Here is a 19,364-nt window from a genome sequence, read left to right as displayed (position 1 = left end):
AGTGCGCTAATCGTTTGAGCCAATGTGCTGCCCAAGGGTTATTTTCGACTACATTTAAATTTTCAATATGCATATCGGCACACAAGGTGCATGGAGTTCTTTATGAATGGGATAGTTCTGGAATCAAAAAATGTAAAAAACTAAAGCACTTTTACTTTAGCAGGACCAATACTTACGCCCCATACAAGAGTTACTTAGTTCTCTGGGGAGAAATTGTCAAGAGTATAAAATACTTCTAGATTTGTAAAAATTTGCGATTTCCGAAATTAATTCATATCTTAAGTTACTCCAAGTTATCACTTTAAAATGGCATGCTCTGTGACAAACTAAACGGAACAGTTAGAATAAATACGGAGGAAATTGCACGAATCCCTTTCAAAGAAACATCAAATAGAGAATTGCAGCAATATTTTCTGTCGTCACGGTGCTGAGAAACGGTCTTACAAAACATATAAAAATACAGGACTTCTTTGGATCACTTCTATTCTCGTATTGAAACGTTTGATATGTACATATTTTGTTCGAACCGAGGGAATGTCTGTAGAAACCGAGCGACCAAGCACACAAGCCGCGTGCAGGCGGACGCGCTCTAACAGTGACACTCGGGGTTTATTCTGTTCACAGTAAATGGCAACGGGGCAGAAATCTCATCTATAAACCCTCTTTGATCTGTATCACGCCTTTCCCCAGTTACTTCAAACATATTTACAGCTGCAATGCTCCTCGGAGCGTGTTCAAAACGTACTGGTTTTACCAGTTTCTCGACTTGTATGTACCATTCAGTAAGTTTTAAGGCATTTATGCAGAGTTGTTTCTAGTATATTTTATAAACGGAATAAATAGAACTTTTCATTTACAGCACTGAAAGCGGACAAAAAAAGGTTGAAAGCGGAAAAGTTTGACTTGCTCAACCAAATGAAGCAACTGTACGCTACCCTGGAGGACAAAGAGAAAGAACTACGGGACTTCATCAGAAATTATGAGCAGGTAAACGCTATTCATACCTACTTTTACATTAATATGTACGTCTCGTTAAGAGGGAATTATAGCAAATACTCATCCACACACAAATAGAAAATGTTTTTCCACTTCTAAATATTTTCCATTATCCATGATTTATGTGTAAGTATGTTATTGATACAATGAAAAACCAAGTTTATAAGTTTCCTTTTTTTCAAAATTTGCAAAACAATTTTTGTTTTAAAGTGAAATCTATAAACCTAGAATATATTATGCTGAAGCGATTGACATCAAAATCAAAGTGATTTGTTAAGATTTAGTTAGTGGAAACCGTTTTCTCCCGAAATGGAAATTCATAGAAAATGTACCGTTATTTCGTTAGCATCGCAAAGCTATTCATCCCTCTTAACCTGGTGACGATCAGCCCGATTAGAAGAATGAGTAAGACACGTTTAAGATCTTGGAAAGATAGATAACTAAACGACATGTCAAAATTGACGTTTATTTCGATTCCGCTGTGATCCCAATAAGATCTATCTACGATATTTCTAACGTCAAAGGGACATTGGTTGCCCGAATCGAGCTGCTTCTGTCAATTATACGACATACAAACGATATCTAAATGATAACTTATCTAAACCAGAACGTATCGTTATCGTATCTCACTCTTCGAATCGGGCCGTATTTCATTATATGTATGAAAATGTACTTACAGTGTATGAGTGTACCTACCAACAACACATGAGTAAATAAGGTAACTTAAAGCGGACTTCAATTGAAATGGCAAATAATGTAAATAAATATGACAGATTTTGTTAGCAATTCACATATAACCTAACATTTTTACGAAAGTTGTTTTGACTTTTAATTATTATCATACATTTTAAGTATTTTTGATATCAATAAAACATTGAAGTGTATTTACATACCGTTAATAGGATCCTATAAGGTTGCGAGATTACGAAGTTATGAAGATAAATTGGATTATTTACATTATTTACCATTTCTATTCAACTCCACTTTATATACTTTGTAAAAATAGCGTTTTAATTTTATAGTATCATCACAATACTTACTTACTTCAGTTTATTTTGCGCTACACTTCCAAATTTCAATATGCGAGTAACCGGATATTGTGATATTAATAATCCAAATACATTAATTTGTGTGTTAAATCTCAAAATATAATTGTAGTTTTTGAATTTATTTGATAATATAAGGACTCCAAATTTTAATGAGCTTAAAATATTAGTATTCTTAGAAATATTATTCAGCGGTAGTGCGATGGCTTTAAACACGCATCATAATAAATTAAACAGAACTGCAGTTTGCCGCAAGTTCGTAGAGCGTAATTAAAACTACGTTTTGTTTCTATCCGTGAAAGTTGTTCGTTTCAATTAGGTAATATTTATTTTCTCATAATGTTCACTAACAAATAAACAAAAACTATTTGTATGCGCCACGGTCTGAGACTTTATCTCGGAATGTTTATTTACACAGACAAAGGAATATAAACCATATAATATAAGTATTACAATTATTGCGATGAATTGTATAGTTTTTCATACAGAAAACATATGGACCTCGAGACAGGAACAGACAAACGCCTCCCGGGCGGTAACTCGTATTGTGGTTAACGCCTATGTATGATGAACCCTCGTGGACGTCAGTTGCCGCTCCGTTGGTGGATTGAGGAATGGCAGCCACCAAAACACTTAAAGAAAATTTTACATCGCCTCCCGTTTGATACTTTTGCAGAAACCAGTTCAGATGCCATTATTAGTTTAAAAAATCGTCAGCCGGTTGTATCGCAGTGGTAAGAACATGTAAAAAATAAGCGCTTTACCTGTTTGTGATAGTAATAAAAAATTGTGAAACTACATGCATGTAGCATTCCATCAGGCGTTCCAAATAAATAGTTACGCAAATTACACATTACGCATGCTTTGCGGACATAAAGTAGTAAGGCGCATATTTTTTACACGTTTACGTCATCAACGACCGTCAGGGTCTTTCCACCGCGATACAACTGGCAGACTGTTTTTTTAATTCATTATAGCATCTGAACTGTCATCTGACAAAGTATCAGCCGGGAGGCTATGTCTGACGATATATGCTCCTGGCCTGCGGTCTAATATTAAAATAATTGGGAACAATTTATTCAAAACAGCATGTTAAGTTTTTTCGAGTTAGAAGTATGACGACTTATTATTGCTAAGTGCACCAATTAGTCAGATTCAGATTCAGATGTTTTATTGATAAAAGGCAAATTTTACAAGTTAATAAATAAATGTTATTAGTAAATAAATGTGTTAGTTAATTATTATTACAAATTAATATTAATTGCATTATCACATTTAAATTTATAATTAATTACTTGTTATTTGTTTGGGTTAGTCGTCATAGTTCTTACTAAGTAATATTTTTTTAAACCTTATATTTACCCATGTTGTAAAATTTAGAATAGTGACCCGTGGGTCTAATATAGGCCATTTTAACTGGAGTTCGTCACAAAAATAATATAAAAAAACTATAGTTTTTCAATTTAGTTGTAACACCTATCGGCCCGATTCGAACTTTAAGATACGTCCGATTCGAACATATTCGTTTTCGTAAAGATGCGTTCCCGAGGCGGCGCGTCATCTGCGCTCGGAGCGGAGCGAGCAGAGCGCGAGCGCGAACGTGCGGCTCTTCTTCGACACGCTCGCGACGAAGCCGAACGTTCGCTGCAGCTTGCTGCCGCGCTCAGTGCGAGAGATACGCAACTTAGGCATGCCAGGGAGCAACTGTTTGAGGTGAGTATGAGTTAACAAATGTCGGCAAACAAGCTAACAAAAAAATATCTAACCATTACACGAGAATGAAAAAAACATATAGTCAAGGTAATAAATGTCGACACGAACAATGTTCTAAAATTAAGGTAGTGACTTTATTGTATGGACAATACAGTAGTGTGTACTCGTACATATTTTTGGCACTTAAGGGGCTCACTGATTACCAGTTCGCCGGACGATATCGGTCTGTCAGTTATTCGGAAAAGCTGACATCGCGAATAACTGACAGGCCAATATCGTCCGGCGAACTGGAAATCACTGGGCCCCTTTAGTGGGTGTCGATATTAATATCTTGACTGTACAACATTACTATAAATCCAATGAGTTCTGAACTTATGAATGTTATGATGTTTTTTACCGAATGCTAAAGCTAATGCGATACTCAAGCCTTAACTCTGCAGAACAAATTCAGCAGCCATATCTACATGAGTAGGTAGGTTATTTCACTATATCGCCTGAAAACTATAAGAAACGTGAAAAATATTTTGAAATTGTAAATAAAAGACCAGTTAGTGAGCCTTACAACTAAGGAGTACTCACGACAATTTGTCCATTTACATTTCTAGTTCAGAAAAGCAAAGGTTTCAAAAAGGAAAAGAACCCAGGGGAGTTAACAAATATCAGATACTTAAACTAATAGAACGCTTCCGAGCAATGCTACGACAGAAGCTATCGATGCATCCAATCCAATCCCAAACTCCCTGACGGCCAAACTCAATATCTTATCGTATCTTACTACAGACAAGAGATAAAAGAATGTAGGAGCAACAAATGTTTTAGACGGAACTCGGTATCCGTGCCACTACGAAGATAACTTCGTTGAGTGACCTCGCTCGGTAATGGGGTTAAGTTGCTAAAGTATTTCTGACAGGCGAGGCCCACTATTTCCAACTGCAGCCATTCATTAAGGAAACCTCGTGTTTTTCGACATCGCCATTTCAAAGATAAATAACAGTTCGTTAGTTAAATTTATTCCAAAATAATAGGTATATATTTTAGTGCGACGTCTAGAAAGTTTTTAGATTTATAAAGATGATACAGCGACGAATTCATCAATCAATTTGCTATGTCAACATTGAAACATTCCACAATCTGTCGGATATCAGCGGATGAAATTGTCTCTCAAAGTGTAATAAATAAACGCATATCGACAGGATATTATGATGAATGCTCACTACGGACTATCCATTATGGCTGATGTTAATTACCATTTCAAATTGCTCCTTTAAACTTAAATTGCGGGGAAATTTGTCGTGAATGCTCTCGACATGCCTTTATCATGAACTGTCGCGATTGAGATGCGTCCCTTTTGCTAATTTATAAAAGATGTATAAAAGGGATATTGATATTATGTTAATTAGCACACTTCTAAAATCATTTTCTTGCATAAAAGCTTTACTTTGGTGGCCTACTTCCCTCGAGACAGTTCTTTGAAATATAAGTCGAATTAACACACATCTTAAGTAATTTATGCTATCTATGGTCCTTTGACTAAAACTCTGTCATTAAATGTTAACGCTCTTCTGCGCTTCACGGAAACTGGTGGCCTACTTTATTTAAATTTAATATCTTCTTTAAATTTATTGAGGCACGAAACCGGATTAAACTTATTGAGAAGAGAATGTAGCATCAAATAAATGAGGGGAGGATTATGTAAATTAATGTTTTTATGTAAAATAAATGTGTTTAAAAGGCAAGACGACAGCTGCAAGCAGCCGGGTGTCTGTCTGAAGGTGAGAGCGTGGCGTCCCTCGGATTAGGGCCCCCTATGATGCTGGGAGGACCTTCAGGGCTGGTTGGAGACAGGGGCAGCTGCAGCGCCGACTCTGGCGTCAGAGGTGACAAATTACAAGGCATTTCATAACTTCTTAATTGTACTCTTAATTGTAGACTCGAGCTCGACCCATTCCGCTCACAACTCCGTCTTATTATCAATTTAATGTCAAAGCGACAATCAGTGAAACTTGAAATTTGGGAAGTGCTCTTGAGTTAAGTCGTTAAGAGCTCGCTGAGCAGGGATTAGCACAAAAATCTGCGGACAATAGCGGGACAGAAGCAAGCTCTCGGCGCTAGTAGCGATAAGCGACAAAGGATTACGATATTTATTCAAGAGTGCTCCTTTGCCAACATTTTGTCTCTGGCGAGACAATAATAGTTGGCGAGGCACGTCGCCTATGATATTAAAATAATAGAATAGAGCATTTTCAAACAATATCGCTGTGATCTTCAGGTATTAAAGTGACATACCTATAAGTATATACAAGGTAATTGGAATAAACGTTACATGTTTATAACTTACCGGTTTTTAGGGTTCCGTACCCAAAGGGTAAAATAGAACCCTGTTACTAAGACTCCGCTGTCCATTCGCCTTTCTGTCTGTCTGTCCGTCTGTCACCACTGTCACCAGGCTGTATCTTATGAACCGTGATAGCCAGACAGTTGAAATTTTCATAACAGCAAATACTAAAAAGCACGAAACCCTCGGTGGGCGAGTCCGACTTGTCCGGTTTTTCTAACGGCAGCACCCGTGTTACTTTCATGTGTTTAGAAAGTATCATGCATATAGCTTTTTATTTAATATTTAATGCTTTTATAATTTTTTTAAATAAATAATCTTCATTTATTTTTTATGCTTATCGAATATTTCATAATTGACATCGTAGGTATACCCATAATATATGAACAGAATTAATAAACTAAAGGTCTAAAGAGGTTAACCAGGGCGCTTGTCACTGGAGCGTAGACATTAGAGAGAAACATATTATCTTTTTCTTACGATAATATTATAGAGCTTGTTAGAGTCGAGCCTACCGCGAACGCCGAAGTTCGCGTATTGCGAGCATCTTTCTGTCACTCTTAACGCCTTTATATCTCCATGTACAAAATATGGTACCTGTAAAACAACACGATACTATTTTGATTTGACTAAAATAATACGTTTTAAATATTTTATTTCCCGCTTGATTTATATTTTATAGTTTAAAAATAAAGGTATTCTAATTTGAAAAAAAAAACACTGTCGAACTCAAAAAAGGTCCCGTTTTTTATTTGTAGTCTACCTCTTTCGTACTCGTGGTATGTTCATATACGTCATGGCTTACGTCCTGCACACGTTAATCATCGAATCATCGTAGATATGTGATTGCAACTAAAGTTTTCAAATTTGCCGCCTTTTTCTACTGACGGAAATGTGTATCCAACCTATAGAGACCGTGCGCGTTGGAGGGTCTGCCATCTTGTGGCCTGAATCGGAACCATAAACATGTACATTTACACGTCACGTGTTTCCTTGTGCATAGTAGGTTCTGCCATCTTGTAGGCTACATCGGAACAATAAACATCACATTTACGCCTCGCGCCAAAAATCTGACAGCTCCTGTGCTGCCTCCTACAGTTCATGCACGCTCCCTATATCGAATCGATTACGTATATGTAAATAGTTTGAATACCATTTCATTATTAAAATATAATGTATAAAAGTAAGTCTGGAATGTTTAAGGACTTTGGATCTCCCTTTTATTAAATTAAATATTTGTTTCGTGCAGTCAATGTAGCATTAACGACATACTTCGTTGTAAGTCAACCTTTTTATAGATTAACTCACTTCCTACATTGAAAGATACTGTTCATACAAATGTTACGTCACAGTTTGCATGTTTTAAGAAGTATACAGGGTGATTCATGAGATGTGAGCAGGACTAAGCCTACACAATCAGTAAATGTTAATGAACCGTTCATCATCATATTTAAGTAAAACAATCTCGCTTTATTTCTGTTATTTAACTTTTTGGGAAGGACAAATTTGATAATCTACAATCATGGACACCCTACAACACTTAATTAGGAAAGGTAAAACCTCTTTAACCGTTATGACAGCAGTTTGATTATGAAGAAAACAAAATGTCACACTGAGTGAGATACGATTTTTCAAAAGTAACCAGACTCCGATGACATTCAATTTGTCACTTGTTATGGATAAAACAAATAGGGTGACCATACATGGCGTAAATAAATTATAACATTTTTTTTAACAGTAAAAAAAAGAACGTTAATCTCACAAATACTGGTACGAAATAGTTGCTTATAACTTAATCATCCTGTATAATCACTTTATACAATTTAGTAAAGCCACGATTAGTCAATAGCAATTTAAATTATCCCTTTCGCCGCGCGGGCCGCGCCTGACGTCTCTACGAGTATCACAAACGCTATGAATCATTTCTCACACTGAGGCCAATTTAAACTTACATTTTGACATCAAAATGAACGTGTACGGACAAGTAGTTACTGGCGAAATACACGATAACTAAATGACATCATTTAGATATCATTTTGTTGTCAGTGTACGTTCTTATTGGCCTGCTGGCCTCACTGCGTAATGTGAGACAGCGTAATACCCGTAATGCGTAGCAAGAAATCTAACGCAATATAATCAACGTAGCGCTACGCGCGCGAGCGCTACACGTGACGTGTCTCTTGCGCGCTGAAAGAGTTAAAGGTTGCTATTGATTTTCTCGATGAGCCGACAAGCAACAGAGTATGTCAAAGACAATTTGAAGGCGATTATTCAGTGACAGGGAGCAGCGACGGGGGCGCCACATCGGTATGCGGCGGCAACCTTTCGGACTCCACAGCTGAAGGCGCGCCGCCACTGCTGGACCCGTACGACACCGACGCCGCATCACTAGTGTCCTCGGCTCATCACATTTATCAATGTAAGTTAAAGACTATTATCGAACAAAACGAAGCAAAATTCTTACATTCAACTTGGAACATAGCAGCGATGTTTCGAAGCTGGTTCGCTGGTCAAATGATTTGCAAGAAAGTTTTGGTAGCGTAGGTATAAAACAACAGGCTCCTTAATCAAAATTGTAAGAAACGACTGCCATCTTGTTTTTTTAATAAAGTAGATGTATATGAGAATACTCTATATAAATATATATCCTCCATATACCTTTATAAATTCCTCTGTAAAACTTACGCTTTTGCGTACTTACGCACGTACTCTATATAATTCAGTGATCACTGATCACAAGACTAACAGGGCAATTCTAACGTACACTGACACCAGACCAGAATAACGACCTACAAAAATGTATAATTTAATGCACAGATAAATATACCTAAGAGTCATTGATGCATAATATGGATTTAAAATGTAGCAGATTAAAGGAAATTAAATTCCAGCTCCCTCGTTTTTATAACAAAAAAGGATTTTCTTTTAAGCTCTCATGATTATTAAGTGAAATTTAACTTCCATTTCAGTACGCAGCTACTTAGTAAAAAGCGTGAATCGTATCTACTTAATTATTATAGATTCGGCCGTTCCTTTCTTATCATGGGGCATAAAATGGCAGAACGGTAAAAATTTCCGCTTACCAGACAGCGGTTTTATTACAGAAAGCCTACTTAACGGCGAGATTGAGTCGTTGGAACTGGTCCGCTATTACAATGAATTACTGAGCGTATTATCTCAGGCAAACCGAAAATGATAGGTCCTCGATTACGTATAGCTATTTCAGGTTTCAAGGTCTAACATTCACTGGTTGGAATGAGATGATGCACTCGATAAACAATGGGAGTAAAAGCTTTGGCCGCGAGGACAGATCCAGATAAGTGGCTAATGGTGGCACAATTTATGCCCCAAATGTGTTTTGTTATTCCTCACCTTTTTATATGTCAGCTAAATAAACATTCATATGTTTATTAAGATAAAGGCTACACGCCATTTTTTGCTTATCTGGGGACGGGTGTCGCTTTTCTTTGTCTCGGAGTAAGCGTTCCCGGTGGCTTGTGTTATCAGTGGCTTTTATGGTGCTGCTCGACGAACCTCATCATTTTAAGTCTCATATCATTTTTAAGCATATGCTATTTTTATTCAAGACATTTTAATAAAGACGGAATTTATATAAAACATTTTAGTTAAGTAAACCTACGTAAAATAACAAAGGAAATTTAGATCTACGTATCGTTACAATTTTTTAAGTACATATTTCATCAACATTCATTCATTCATTCATTTCAGCCATTTGTATTGCATTTTTGATATTATGTTTATACAGTTTGTATGACTGTTTGGTTTCTAGATAAATAAATAAAATCATCGGCATGTTATCTCACTACGGGGCACACACAGTCACTACCAAATATACCTGTAGTTACATATTGTTGTCTATGGACGAAAGGGAAAATTCTATTCAATTAGCCATAACATAACATTATTCTTAATGTGGTTCGGTCGTGGTTTTTTGGTTACCGTAAAATATTTTCTTTAACAAAGCGGTAAAAACAGTAGTAGTAAATGTGAGGTAAATGTGTTCGTATATAATTTACGGAACAGGTACGAGCAAGCATTTGAACTCCGGGGCTCATTCGGTCTTATTGGTGGCATTTTTATCTTTTAACGTTACACATTGTGAGTAATATACGCATTACGCATTACTCCCACACTTATAGGTTTATCAGAACGTAACGGTTGTTTTTTTAAAACGATAAAAAACGTTTGCAAAACTAAACCCTATTCAGATGGTAATTTTACAAGAAATGTCACACAAATTACTTCCCGAATTGGGCTCCAGGATGCTTATTCTAAATATTCTTAATATAATAATAGGTTGTGAATTTGATATATATCTGTTATGGACGTCATCTGTCAGTGTTAAAAGTGACATTTACTCCGTTGTTAGTGCAATCAGAATACGCCTCAAGATACATTTTAATAGGTTCGTAAATAGAGTCACCTTCAACTTTTTTGTCAGCGTTGGAAATTTTTCCAATTTCTCGTCCAAAATGGACCCGACAGAGCATTAACCATGAATCGTGTTGTTAGTGAGCACGCCTCGGGACTGCAGTCCGACCTTGTCGCCACACAACAGCGCCTCGCCCTTTACAAGATCCATCGATGCGGGCTCTCTCTCAAGGTTGGTATCCTACAGGATTATTAACTAAGCTATGTACGTACTAAATACAAGAGTTTTAAAAGCTTTTAACTGGAAATAGTAAGTAGTTATTTGAAGTTGATATTTTTTTAAACAGTGAACTGTAATAAATAAATTTAATAATTAAATTAGGCGCATTTTGTTAAGTACTAACCACAGCATGATTTGACATGACGTACGATCCTTACCCCGTACACTATTGATAATATCACAAAACAAGCTTTTTCCAATACACTATGACATTTACTTATTAGAAAATAACACATACATAAGATTTTTTGTACATCACATTTTTTTTTGTTTTGTGTTGTCTGTTTTATGTTAATCTGTTTATGTGCTCTCGACTTTTAACAAGTATTCTACTTTATTTATAACTAATTAGTACTAGTACCTAAATAAACCTAAATTTTAGCTTATACTCGTACTTCACTAGAGCACCCGAGTAAAGTTTCAAACTATGATTGAAACATCAAACATCCCGGGTAGGTAGTTCATGTTTGCGTGGAATGTGCGGATCCTCATGTTTCGAACTATGAGAGCGTGAGCATACAACCAAGGTTTAGATTAATATATTGTGGGGATTGGATCACGTCCATCATGAATACCTACATACATATATACCCATCTATTTACTTTAGTAATATCTGAATTATATTCATATTTTTTTATTTAAATTTAAATCAATACTCTTTTTAAGTGTCAAGTTATTTGTTACCACCATTATTGTACGGAAGCCTAGTTGCGAAATACATCTGATAGCCTTTTCCGTGATAGCCATTTTGTGACGTTTACATTTTGGTAAATGAAATTGAAACGGACATGAAATGGTACCAAATATACGTACAAATAATATATACATTGTTAATGTTTTAATTCTTATAAAGGTCGGTGGAGCAGCTCTCTAGCCCGGGCGAGGATTCAGGGCTAGTGGGTGGTCTACGGGCGCGTTCAGGGGGCAAAGGTGCGCGCGGACGAGGTTCCGCCTGGGGCTCAATCTCGCGCGTTTTTGCACGATCCCGTCACCGCACCAAGTCTGGCAGTGCAGCCAACAGCGGACACGAGAGCGGTAAGATGGCAAATTTTATTGTGTTAGTATAAGTTAGTTAAGTAGCTATTACCGAAGACTAAGTACATACGTGATTGGATGCGAAGGGAGCTTTGCGAGGTCCATTGCCATCGCATCAAGTCCTCTAGCGCTACTAATGATTTTATTCATATAGAAAAACTAACGCTACCTACATATTAGGTCAGTTACGCCCTGTGAAAGGTCTTAACCTACCTCGTAAATGTCGTCGTAACTCTTCGTGGAACTAACTTGTCGCGATCCCCGAAAAAAAAATGAGTCTGGAAAGTCAACCGAGCATCTTGAATTGTATGCGAATATTAAACTGTTTTTATTTATTTATTAGAACCAGTATACGCGGGGACGGGTTCCCGTGCGTGGTCGCCGCTCGGCAGCGAGGCAGCACTCCGCGAGGCAGCGTCGTTGCCTCTCTCGCGGTGGAGGGCTCCTGCCATCATAGCGTGGTTAGAATTGGCGCTGGGCATGCCACAATACGCTGCCGCCGTCGCGGACAACGTTAAAAGTGGGAAGGTTCGTATCTCTCATACTAGAAACCTAAACAACAAATTCCATTTGTGCTTTTTGTTTCTGATACTTACCTAGTTAAGGAAAATTTACAGTATTTTCATGATTTGTAGAATGTTGTGTTGAGGAGTGCAGTAAAGAATATTGGTTTTGTATGAATTGTATAATTAAGTTTATAGTCGTTAGGTACTCTAAAAGCCACATTTTATATTTTATAATGATTTAATTTCTTCTTTAGATTAATATTGTCTCGGTTCCATTCCGTATATTCTCTACGTATTCAACTTCACCAGAATGACAAATGAGCATTATCGCGCAGCGGGTATCTTGCTGCTCAGTTAGCTTCGCATAAATACGTACCGATTTGAACGATAGGATGCAATGCAATCCTGTCGCCTCATTGCTTTATGCGGGCGGAAAGCATTGGGACCTCATTCAGAGAGAGGTCGTATTATTGACAAGTCTGTATGCTGCCTCGTGTGTATTTGAAGATCATATTGCAGTGAACGATGTAATGCTATAGATATATATTATTGTATTTCTATAGAAAGCTTGGACGAGATTTAATACTAAATTATCATATTTTCGTTTACCTATCTTGTCTATTGAAATAAGTATAATCATATTATATGTGGCCACGGCCGGCAAAACGTTCTACTTTGTCGCTTGCTATAAGGATGAGATTTGCTTGTATCTTTAAACGAATAACCTGTCAAGGCGTCCTTATGGCAAGCGACAACAGAGTCTAGTAAATAAAGAAAACTGTCAAGCCCATGCAACGCCGCGAGGATCGTCAAAGTAGTAAATAACATTAAATATATTTTTTATATTTTAGTTATTTGCGCCTTTACCGAAGTTATAGTCAGAAAAGTACCTACCTAGATTTCAAGCATTTTGAACCCCTAGAAAAGGTTTTAAAATGTTAAAACTAGATGGCGCCAAGAATATTTTTGATAAATGTATTGTAGGCCTACAATACTTTTATCATATTTTAATAGTACTTTTGTGCACATCGGATTTTACGTTTAGAGGTCATAAATAGCAGTAGGTGACCGGTTATAAAACTAAAATGAAAAAAATATTAAAAAAGTACGCGAAGGACGCGGTTTTGAATATTCACTATCCTCTGATGTTAGATAAAATATATGTATCGGTAAAAACTTGTTTTTGGTGACAGCGCACTTTTTCATGTTAAAAGTAGTTTTCCAAAACGCCATGCTAAAAACGAGTTTTCCTTGTGCAGCATTAATTATTAACACATATATTGTTATTGTCTTCATTATTATATTTAACTAAGTAGTAAAACACTTTATTGTACAGAAAGAAACATAAAACAGGACAGAACATACATCTTTTGCACAAAGGCGAACTTATACATTTCAGTTATCTCTTCCAGTTAACCTTTAACATTCCAGTTAACATACAATTTGAAAATGCTAAAAGCATTCACCAGACCATTAGTTACCTTAGTTAAGGCTTCATGCAGCAAATGTAGAATCAAATGGAAAAAATCGCTTGTTTGCTCGTGAAAGGGGGATTTGCCTCGGTCGTATGTAACTCCGATCCATTATTATTTCGTTTTGCAATCCACGTCTCCAATCATCGTTATCGGATTTTGTGGGAAAATACTGTTCCACGTACATTTGAATATGACAAACAGAACAAATGTTTCCTGTTTTGTTACCCCGTTCATATTATAATTTCATTATTTAAAATTTTGTTGAATCATTGGATTAATATGGAAATCAGTTCCGCAAAAATTTCGCCATAAAATTGATAATAATTTACTTATTTAAAAACCGTTGCGGTGATGCTTTGCCTCAACGTAAATGTACGATAATTTCAACTTTTATTAAATTGAGCGCATCGAATAAGTGCACTGACACTTAAATCGGGTCATCTCAATTTCAAATATTTCATTGTGCATGCTCGCAATGTTTTTTAACACTGTGTTAATTTAACCACGTCTATTTTCAGTAGCTTGAAAACCAATTTATTTATTTATCAAATAATTTTGTATCATTGACGTTTTAATTAATTTCTGCGGGCTTCATTAATGTTGAATGTCTAAGTGATTGAGGATAATTAGGTTATACCGTGGGCCCATATAACCCGACAGATTTTAAAGGTGTATTCTTGGCCGTATTTAGAGACTAAATGTCATACAAACTTTTCTGAAATTGGTCTTGTTTTAAAAAGGAATGAATATTCATGTTGGAGTTGGTTTCTGTAATAGCTCAGTGAAAAATACCTTTTTTTGGCTGCAACGCTGCCAATATATGACTTGGTTTAGATATACCTACTGACATAGGGAAATTCATAGGAAAAGTCATAAGAAAATTATTTGCTCCTTATTACCCCAGGAATGTGTACTTAAAAGCTGTCGGGTTATACGGGCCCACGGTGTATATTTTTAATAAAATTATAATATTTTAATACAATTATTACACGCCCATATTAAATTGATTTACTTGTCATGATGATGATGATTGAATGTCGTGTTCAGCTTCTTCGAGCTTTAGTTTTGGTACCTACATGCACCTAATCCAAATGAACGTATTAAATATGCACCATTTAAAATCATACTTTAAAAGTCAATTCCACCAGCCAACATGAGGTACTCGTGCTTACTCAAAACTTGCGTCAAGATACTTGACTCTTGTGGATAAAATTTGACTTTCTCATCAGTTTTTGAATAATAAAAGAGCCTTTAGGAGGTGGTGTGGTGAAAAAAATATTTTATTTAATTTACGATTATCATCGTAAATATATATCGGGTACATGAATCACGATATTGTACCAAACGCTTATTTTCAATTCTTCCATTATAACATCATTGTAACCACCAGCTTCGTCGATTGACGCAATAGTAGCGTCAAATATTGTGTTCTGGTTGGTTCTAGATCCGTGCTTTGAATGGGCAGGTTCTGCTCGAGTTGACGGACACGGACCTCGAGGCGGGGCTGGGCGTGACGCAGCCGATGCATCGCAAGAAGCTGCGGCTGGCCATCGAGGAGCGCCGGCGGCCGGACCTGGTGCGCCATCCCACCATCGGGCAGCTTACGCACGCGTGGGTCGCAGCGGAGTGGCTACCAGACCTCGGGCTAGCACAGGTAATATTCGACTTAACTTTGCTTTTTGCTTGTGCTACTAAATAAATGGTGATACATTTATACAACTCTTGCATCGTATGAAATTGTCTCTGAACAGTGGCGTGCTGACAAACTTTTAATACCTGGTGTGACATTCGAAAACATATTGTGTCGCTCAAGTACATACTAGGGAGATAAGCCAAGGCAATTTTCTTTAAAGACCAATAGATACAAAAACGAATGTATGGAAGTGACAAATTCAAGTCCGTCATTATTCTCGTGCGTTAACGTTAACTATTGAAATAAACAATCATACTCGTAATAACTCGCTTAGTCGAGTCATATAACACGAGTAGGTAGATATATGTTAACAGCAATAGCCAAAAATAGTAAAAATTATGTTTTTTTATCAACAGTATGCGGAGTCGTTCTTGGCGAACTTGGTTGACGCTCGTATGCTGGATACCATCAGCAAGAAGGAACTGGAGAAGTATCTCGGAGTCACGAGGAAGTTTCACCAGGCGTCTATTGTGCACGGGATACATCTTCTGAGAATAATGAAGTACGACAGACAAGTGAGTATCGTATAGGTCGTAAACTTAATTAGTCTGCCCCAAAACGATACAACAGTTGACCTATCACCATTTTGACTCAATTTGTATCGAGAATTATGTGCAAATATTTCTAAAGATTGTGGTAAAAAAAATACTCTTATTTATTCCAGGCAATTAAATTTACATAGGTACACAATTTATGGTGTATCTGTTATATATAATTTTATATTCGCCATAGATTGATTAACCGGCCATGCGCGAGAATAAGTACGAAATAAGACTATGAATCCGCGAAGTATCAAGAAAATAAATAAATTAAGACCCCGGTCGGCGCAAAGAGTTGCCACATTTATCGAAGCTACTAGGGAAAGTCTAAAGCCGTTAATAATGTAGACGCTTACAAAATTTGCGCCATAAGGGTAAAAAGAAAACCGATTATCCTTTATATAAATTTTTTACCCATCCATCACACAGATGGCCGTTTCCCGCGAATGATAAGGAGCAGAAACAAATGAGCGATTATCTGGTGCCGTCACAGAGTGTTTCGTCTCGTATTGCGACCCTTGTAATGCGCAAACATTAATCATCTAGTACCGTACACTCCTCTTTCCGATTCTTTACCAACATTCGGGGGGTTTTAACTTCGATACCATTTATTCTTATTCACTTTTGACTGGAGAAGAATTATGTCTGTTGTTCCTTTTTATTCAGTTCATTTTAGGAAGATAGGCTGATAATCTAGAAGATAAGCTGGGGGGTCTGTTTAGTAGGAAACAATGATCTGGTAGAATCATTTCTTCAATTTATATTTATAACTGAATAAAAATATTTTTTAGGCGCTGGCTGTGAGGCGGCATCAATGTGAAAATGTTGATGCAGATCCTTTAGTTTGGACCAATCAAAGATTTATGCGGTGGGCTCATAATATCGACCTAGGTGAATTTGCTGAAAACCTGAAAGGTAAACTTCTGGCTACTTTTATCAAACATACTTCTTTGGAAAGAAAATGGAGTTTATAGGGTTGGATGTTTTTAGACAGCGGAGTCCACGGAGGATTAGTAGTGCTCGAACCATCGTTCACGGGCGAGACAATGGCCACAGCGCTCGGCATTCCGCCCTCCAAGAGCATTATTAGAAGACATCTCGTCACCGAATTTGACGCTCTTATCATTCCAGCGAGGTGAGTATTTATCAATTAATTAAAATCATGACAATAAGAAAATATAATATTTGCTTAAGCTAGAAAATGTAACTAATTGAAGATAATGTTATAAACTATGTATTGCAAATATTGTATCGTTCTGTTAACATTTTTGATTATACGTCCCATGAATTACTACAACAAACTGTTCCTGTTCATGTAATAATATTTAGCCCATTTTCTTGAACATTACTAATTTTCTGCATAGTCCGAGATTAGCAATAAATAGGTAATATATATATGAGATTTATGTTAAAATATGAATAATACCTTGAACATTGGCTGCATAGACTTCCAAAATGTATTAGAATTGTATTACCCCTGGGTCACCGCCGTATTTGGTTGTTGTTGTAAATGAAACCGAGCGATGTCGGAGTAGTGCTGTGTCCCGGACTATCTGTAGCAGCTCACCCCTCAGGACACACTGCATGTAGTACCGTCCACCCGCGCCACGCCCGTAGGTGAGCCGCTGTAGTTGATTATAATGTAAGGTGCAATCCTGCAGGTATACGATATTTTGCCAGGTGGAAGAACTGCAAGTGGAGGCTGCCCGAGCATCCATGTTGTCCACAAAACAAAGATAAACCCACAAAGACAAAAAAGTTATCCTTCAACAAATAAATCCCGCTTTAACGCCAAACTTCAAAACTGTATCTATGTAAAATTCCTTGTATCAAGATGTTTGTAAAGTTGCTATTTTTACACAAAGCATTTTTTGCAAAGTTTTTTATGATTCTTCCGTCGAAGCCGCTCGTTTGTGAAACGTTATTAAGCGAATGTTAACTTTACGAGCAGTGAAGACTGATAAGGTACCTATTGTAGGAGACGTGGTTTGTAAGTAAATGAATCTCACAAAAATCAAGCGATCGGAAACTGTTCTTTTGTACCCCTTGCCTTCGTCAATGTTAGAGTCAATGTTCACACGTAGCCCCCTAGAACCCGAACTTGCCGTAGATTAGATTTGTCAAATCAATGTTTACTCGAGATCGATCGATCTTTAATTAATTAGTAAATGTATACAATTTAATTGATATTGACTTAAAAGCATTAAATGCTTCATATTATATAGGGGGTGAATCAGATCCCATTAACAATAAACATTTTAAAGGATTGGTTTAATTATTGTCAAAAATATTAATTAAATAATGAGATTTTGAACCAGTTAATAAAATTGGACATTTTCTAGTTTTAAATTAAAAACAGAACCATTTGCAATAGCTTTAGGGTAATAACAATAATAGCATTTATTGATACTGTAAAATAACTATGTTTTTGACTTGTATACATTCATAATTGTAAATTAAAACGACAGTGTATAATTATTAGGTTCAACTGTAACAATATCAATTGACATATAAATGTGAATAAATCCTGATTAACGAGATGAAATATAAAGGACTCCGCCACCTTTCTTTACCCCTTCACCCCTAATTCGGCGACCCTTGCGTCGGGACAGAACGGTAAAGACCATTTTATCGTTACATCATGAATGCCTCTGTCATCATCATGTAGACCGCACTGTAATCGGGCTCTATCCACTCTTTCTCCTTTCATTCAACATTTTATGGTTTCATGCCAAAAATCACTTTCGACCACATCGATATTTTGTGCTTGTTTTACTTTTGTCGTCTTCATCGTTGTTTTAAATTTTAATATTCCAATGAGAATCGCAAAGAAAAGTACTGCGTGACTTCTGTAAATAACGAACTTTAGCCAAGCCGGAAAAATGGCAGGTGTGACGCAGTACTATTCTTTGTATACTCGTATATAATGGTAAAAATTTACAGATGTTAGGACTGGTTTTCTAATCCCCAAAAATATTTGATAATTATTTTTAGAATATTCCTTTACCATCTACCATGTCAAAAGCAAAGGGTTGCTTTTGAGTGACGTATATATTACAAGTTAAAATGTTATTAGTTTCTTTTATTAACGATTAAAAAATCAGGCCTTACTGTTTACTTAAAATAATTGACTTTTGTTTATCACAATAAAAAAAAGCATGATTTGTTATTTCAGCAAAGTGCATCATATCATGCTTTTGGTGTCTATGCAATAACTTAATATTGTCGATACACTTTTACAGCAACTATGTGTTTTAGCTGTTATCTTTAACGATTATAAATAGAAGAGTCTTACCTAACCACATTTAAATGTATATACGTGCCAGGTTACGTAGGAGAAATATTAAAATTCC

At 36.5% G+C, this 19,364-nt stretch overlaps 1 protein-coding gene across 8 annotated transcripts in view; it reads left to right on the top strand.

Annotated features, from left to right (window-relative positions):
* Positions 1 to 19,364, top strand: part of LOC133524266 (kazrin) — a 204,157-nt gene that overhangs the window by 182,381 nt on the left and 2,412 nt on the right. For 3 of the 8 annotated variants that reach the window (XM_061860165.1, XM_061860164.1, XM_061860168.1), the window contains 11 exons: positions 860 to 987; positions 3,579 to 3,755; positions 5,488 to 5,632; positions 8,354 to 8,509; positions 10,624 to 10,714; positions 11,617 to 11,798; positions 12,142 to 12,326; positions 15,224 to 15,433; positions 15,829 to 15,987; positions 16,803 to 16,926; positions 17,002 to 17,146. In XM_061860165.1, coding sequence (XP_061716149.1) covers positions 860 to 987; positions 3,579 to 3,755; positions 5,488 to 5,632; positions 8,354 to 8,509; positions 10,624 to 10,714; positions 11,617 to 11,798; positions 12,142 to 12,326; positions 15,224 to 15,433; positions 15,829 to 15,987; positions 16,803 to 16,926; positions 17,002 to 17,146 — 1,702 coding nt within the window. Of the gene's footprint in view, positions 1 to 859; positions 988 to 3,578; positions 3,756 to 5,487; positions 5,633 to 8,353; positions 8,510 to 10,623; positions 10,715 to 11,616; positions 11,799 to 12,141; positions 12,327 to 15,223; positions 15,434 to 15,828; positions 15,988 to 16,802; positions 16,927 to 17,001; positions 17,147 to 17,672; positions 18,566 to 19,364 lie in introns of those variants that run through there. The other 5 variants (XM_061860170.1, XM_061860172.1, XM_061860171.1 and 2 more) reach the window with 5 other exon arrangements.

This window comes from Cydia pomonella, chromosome 13 (genome assembly GCF_033807575.1).
Source record: "Cydia pomonella isolate Wapato2018A chromosome 13, ilCydPomo1, whole genome shotgun sequence".
Lineage (NCBI taxonomy): Eukaryota > Metazoa > Arthropoda > Insecta > Lepidoptera > Tortricidae > Cydia > Cydia pomonella.
This window is presented reverse-complemented; position numbering and strand designations above follow the sequence as displayed.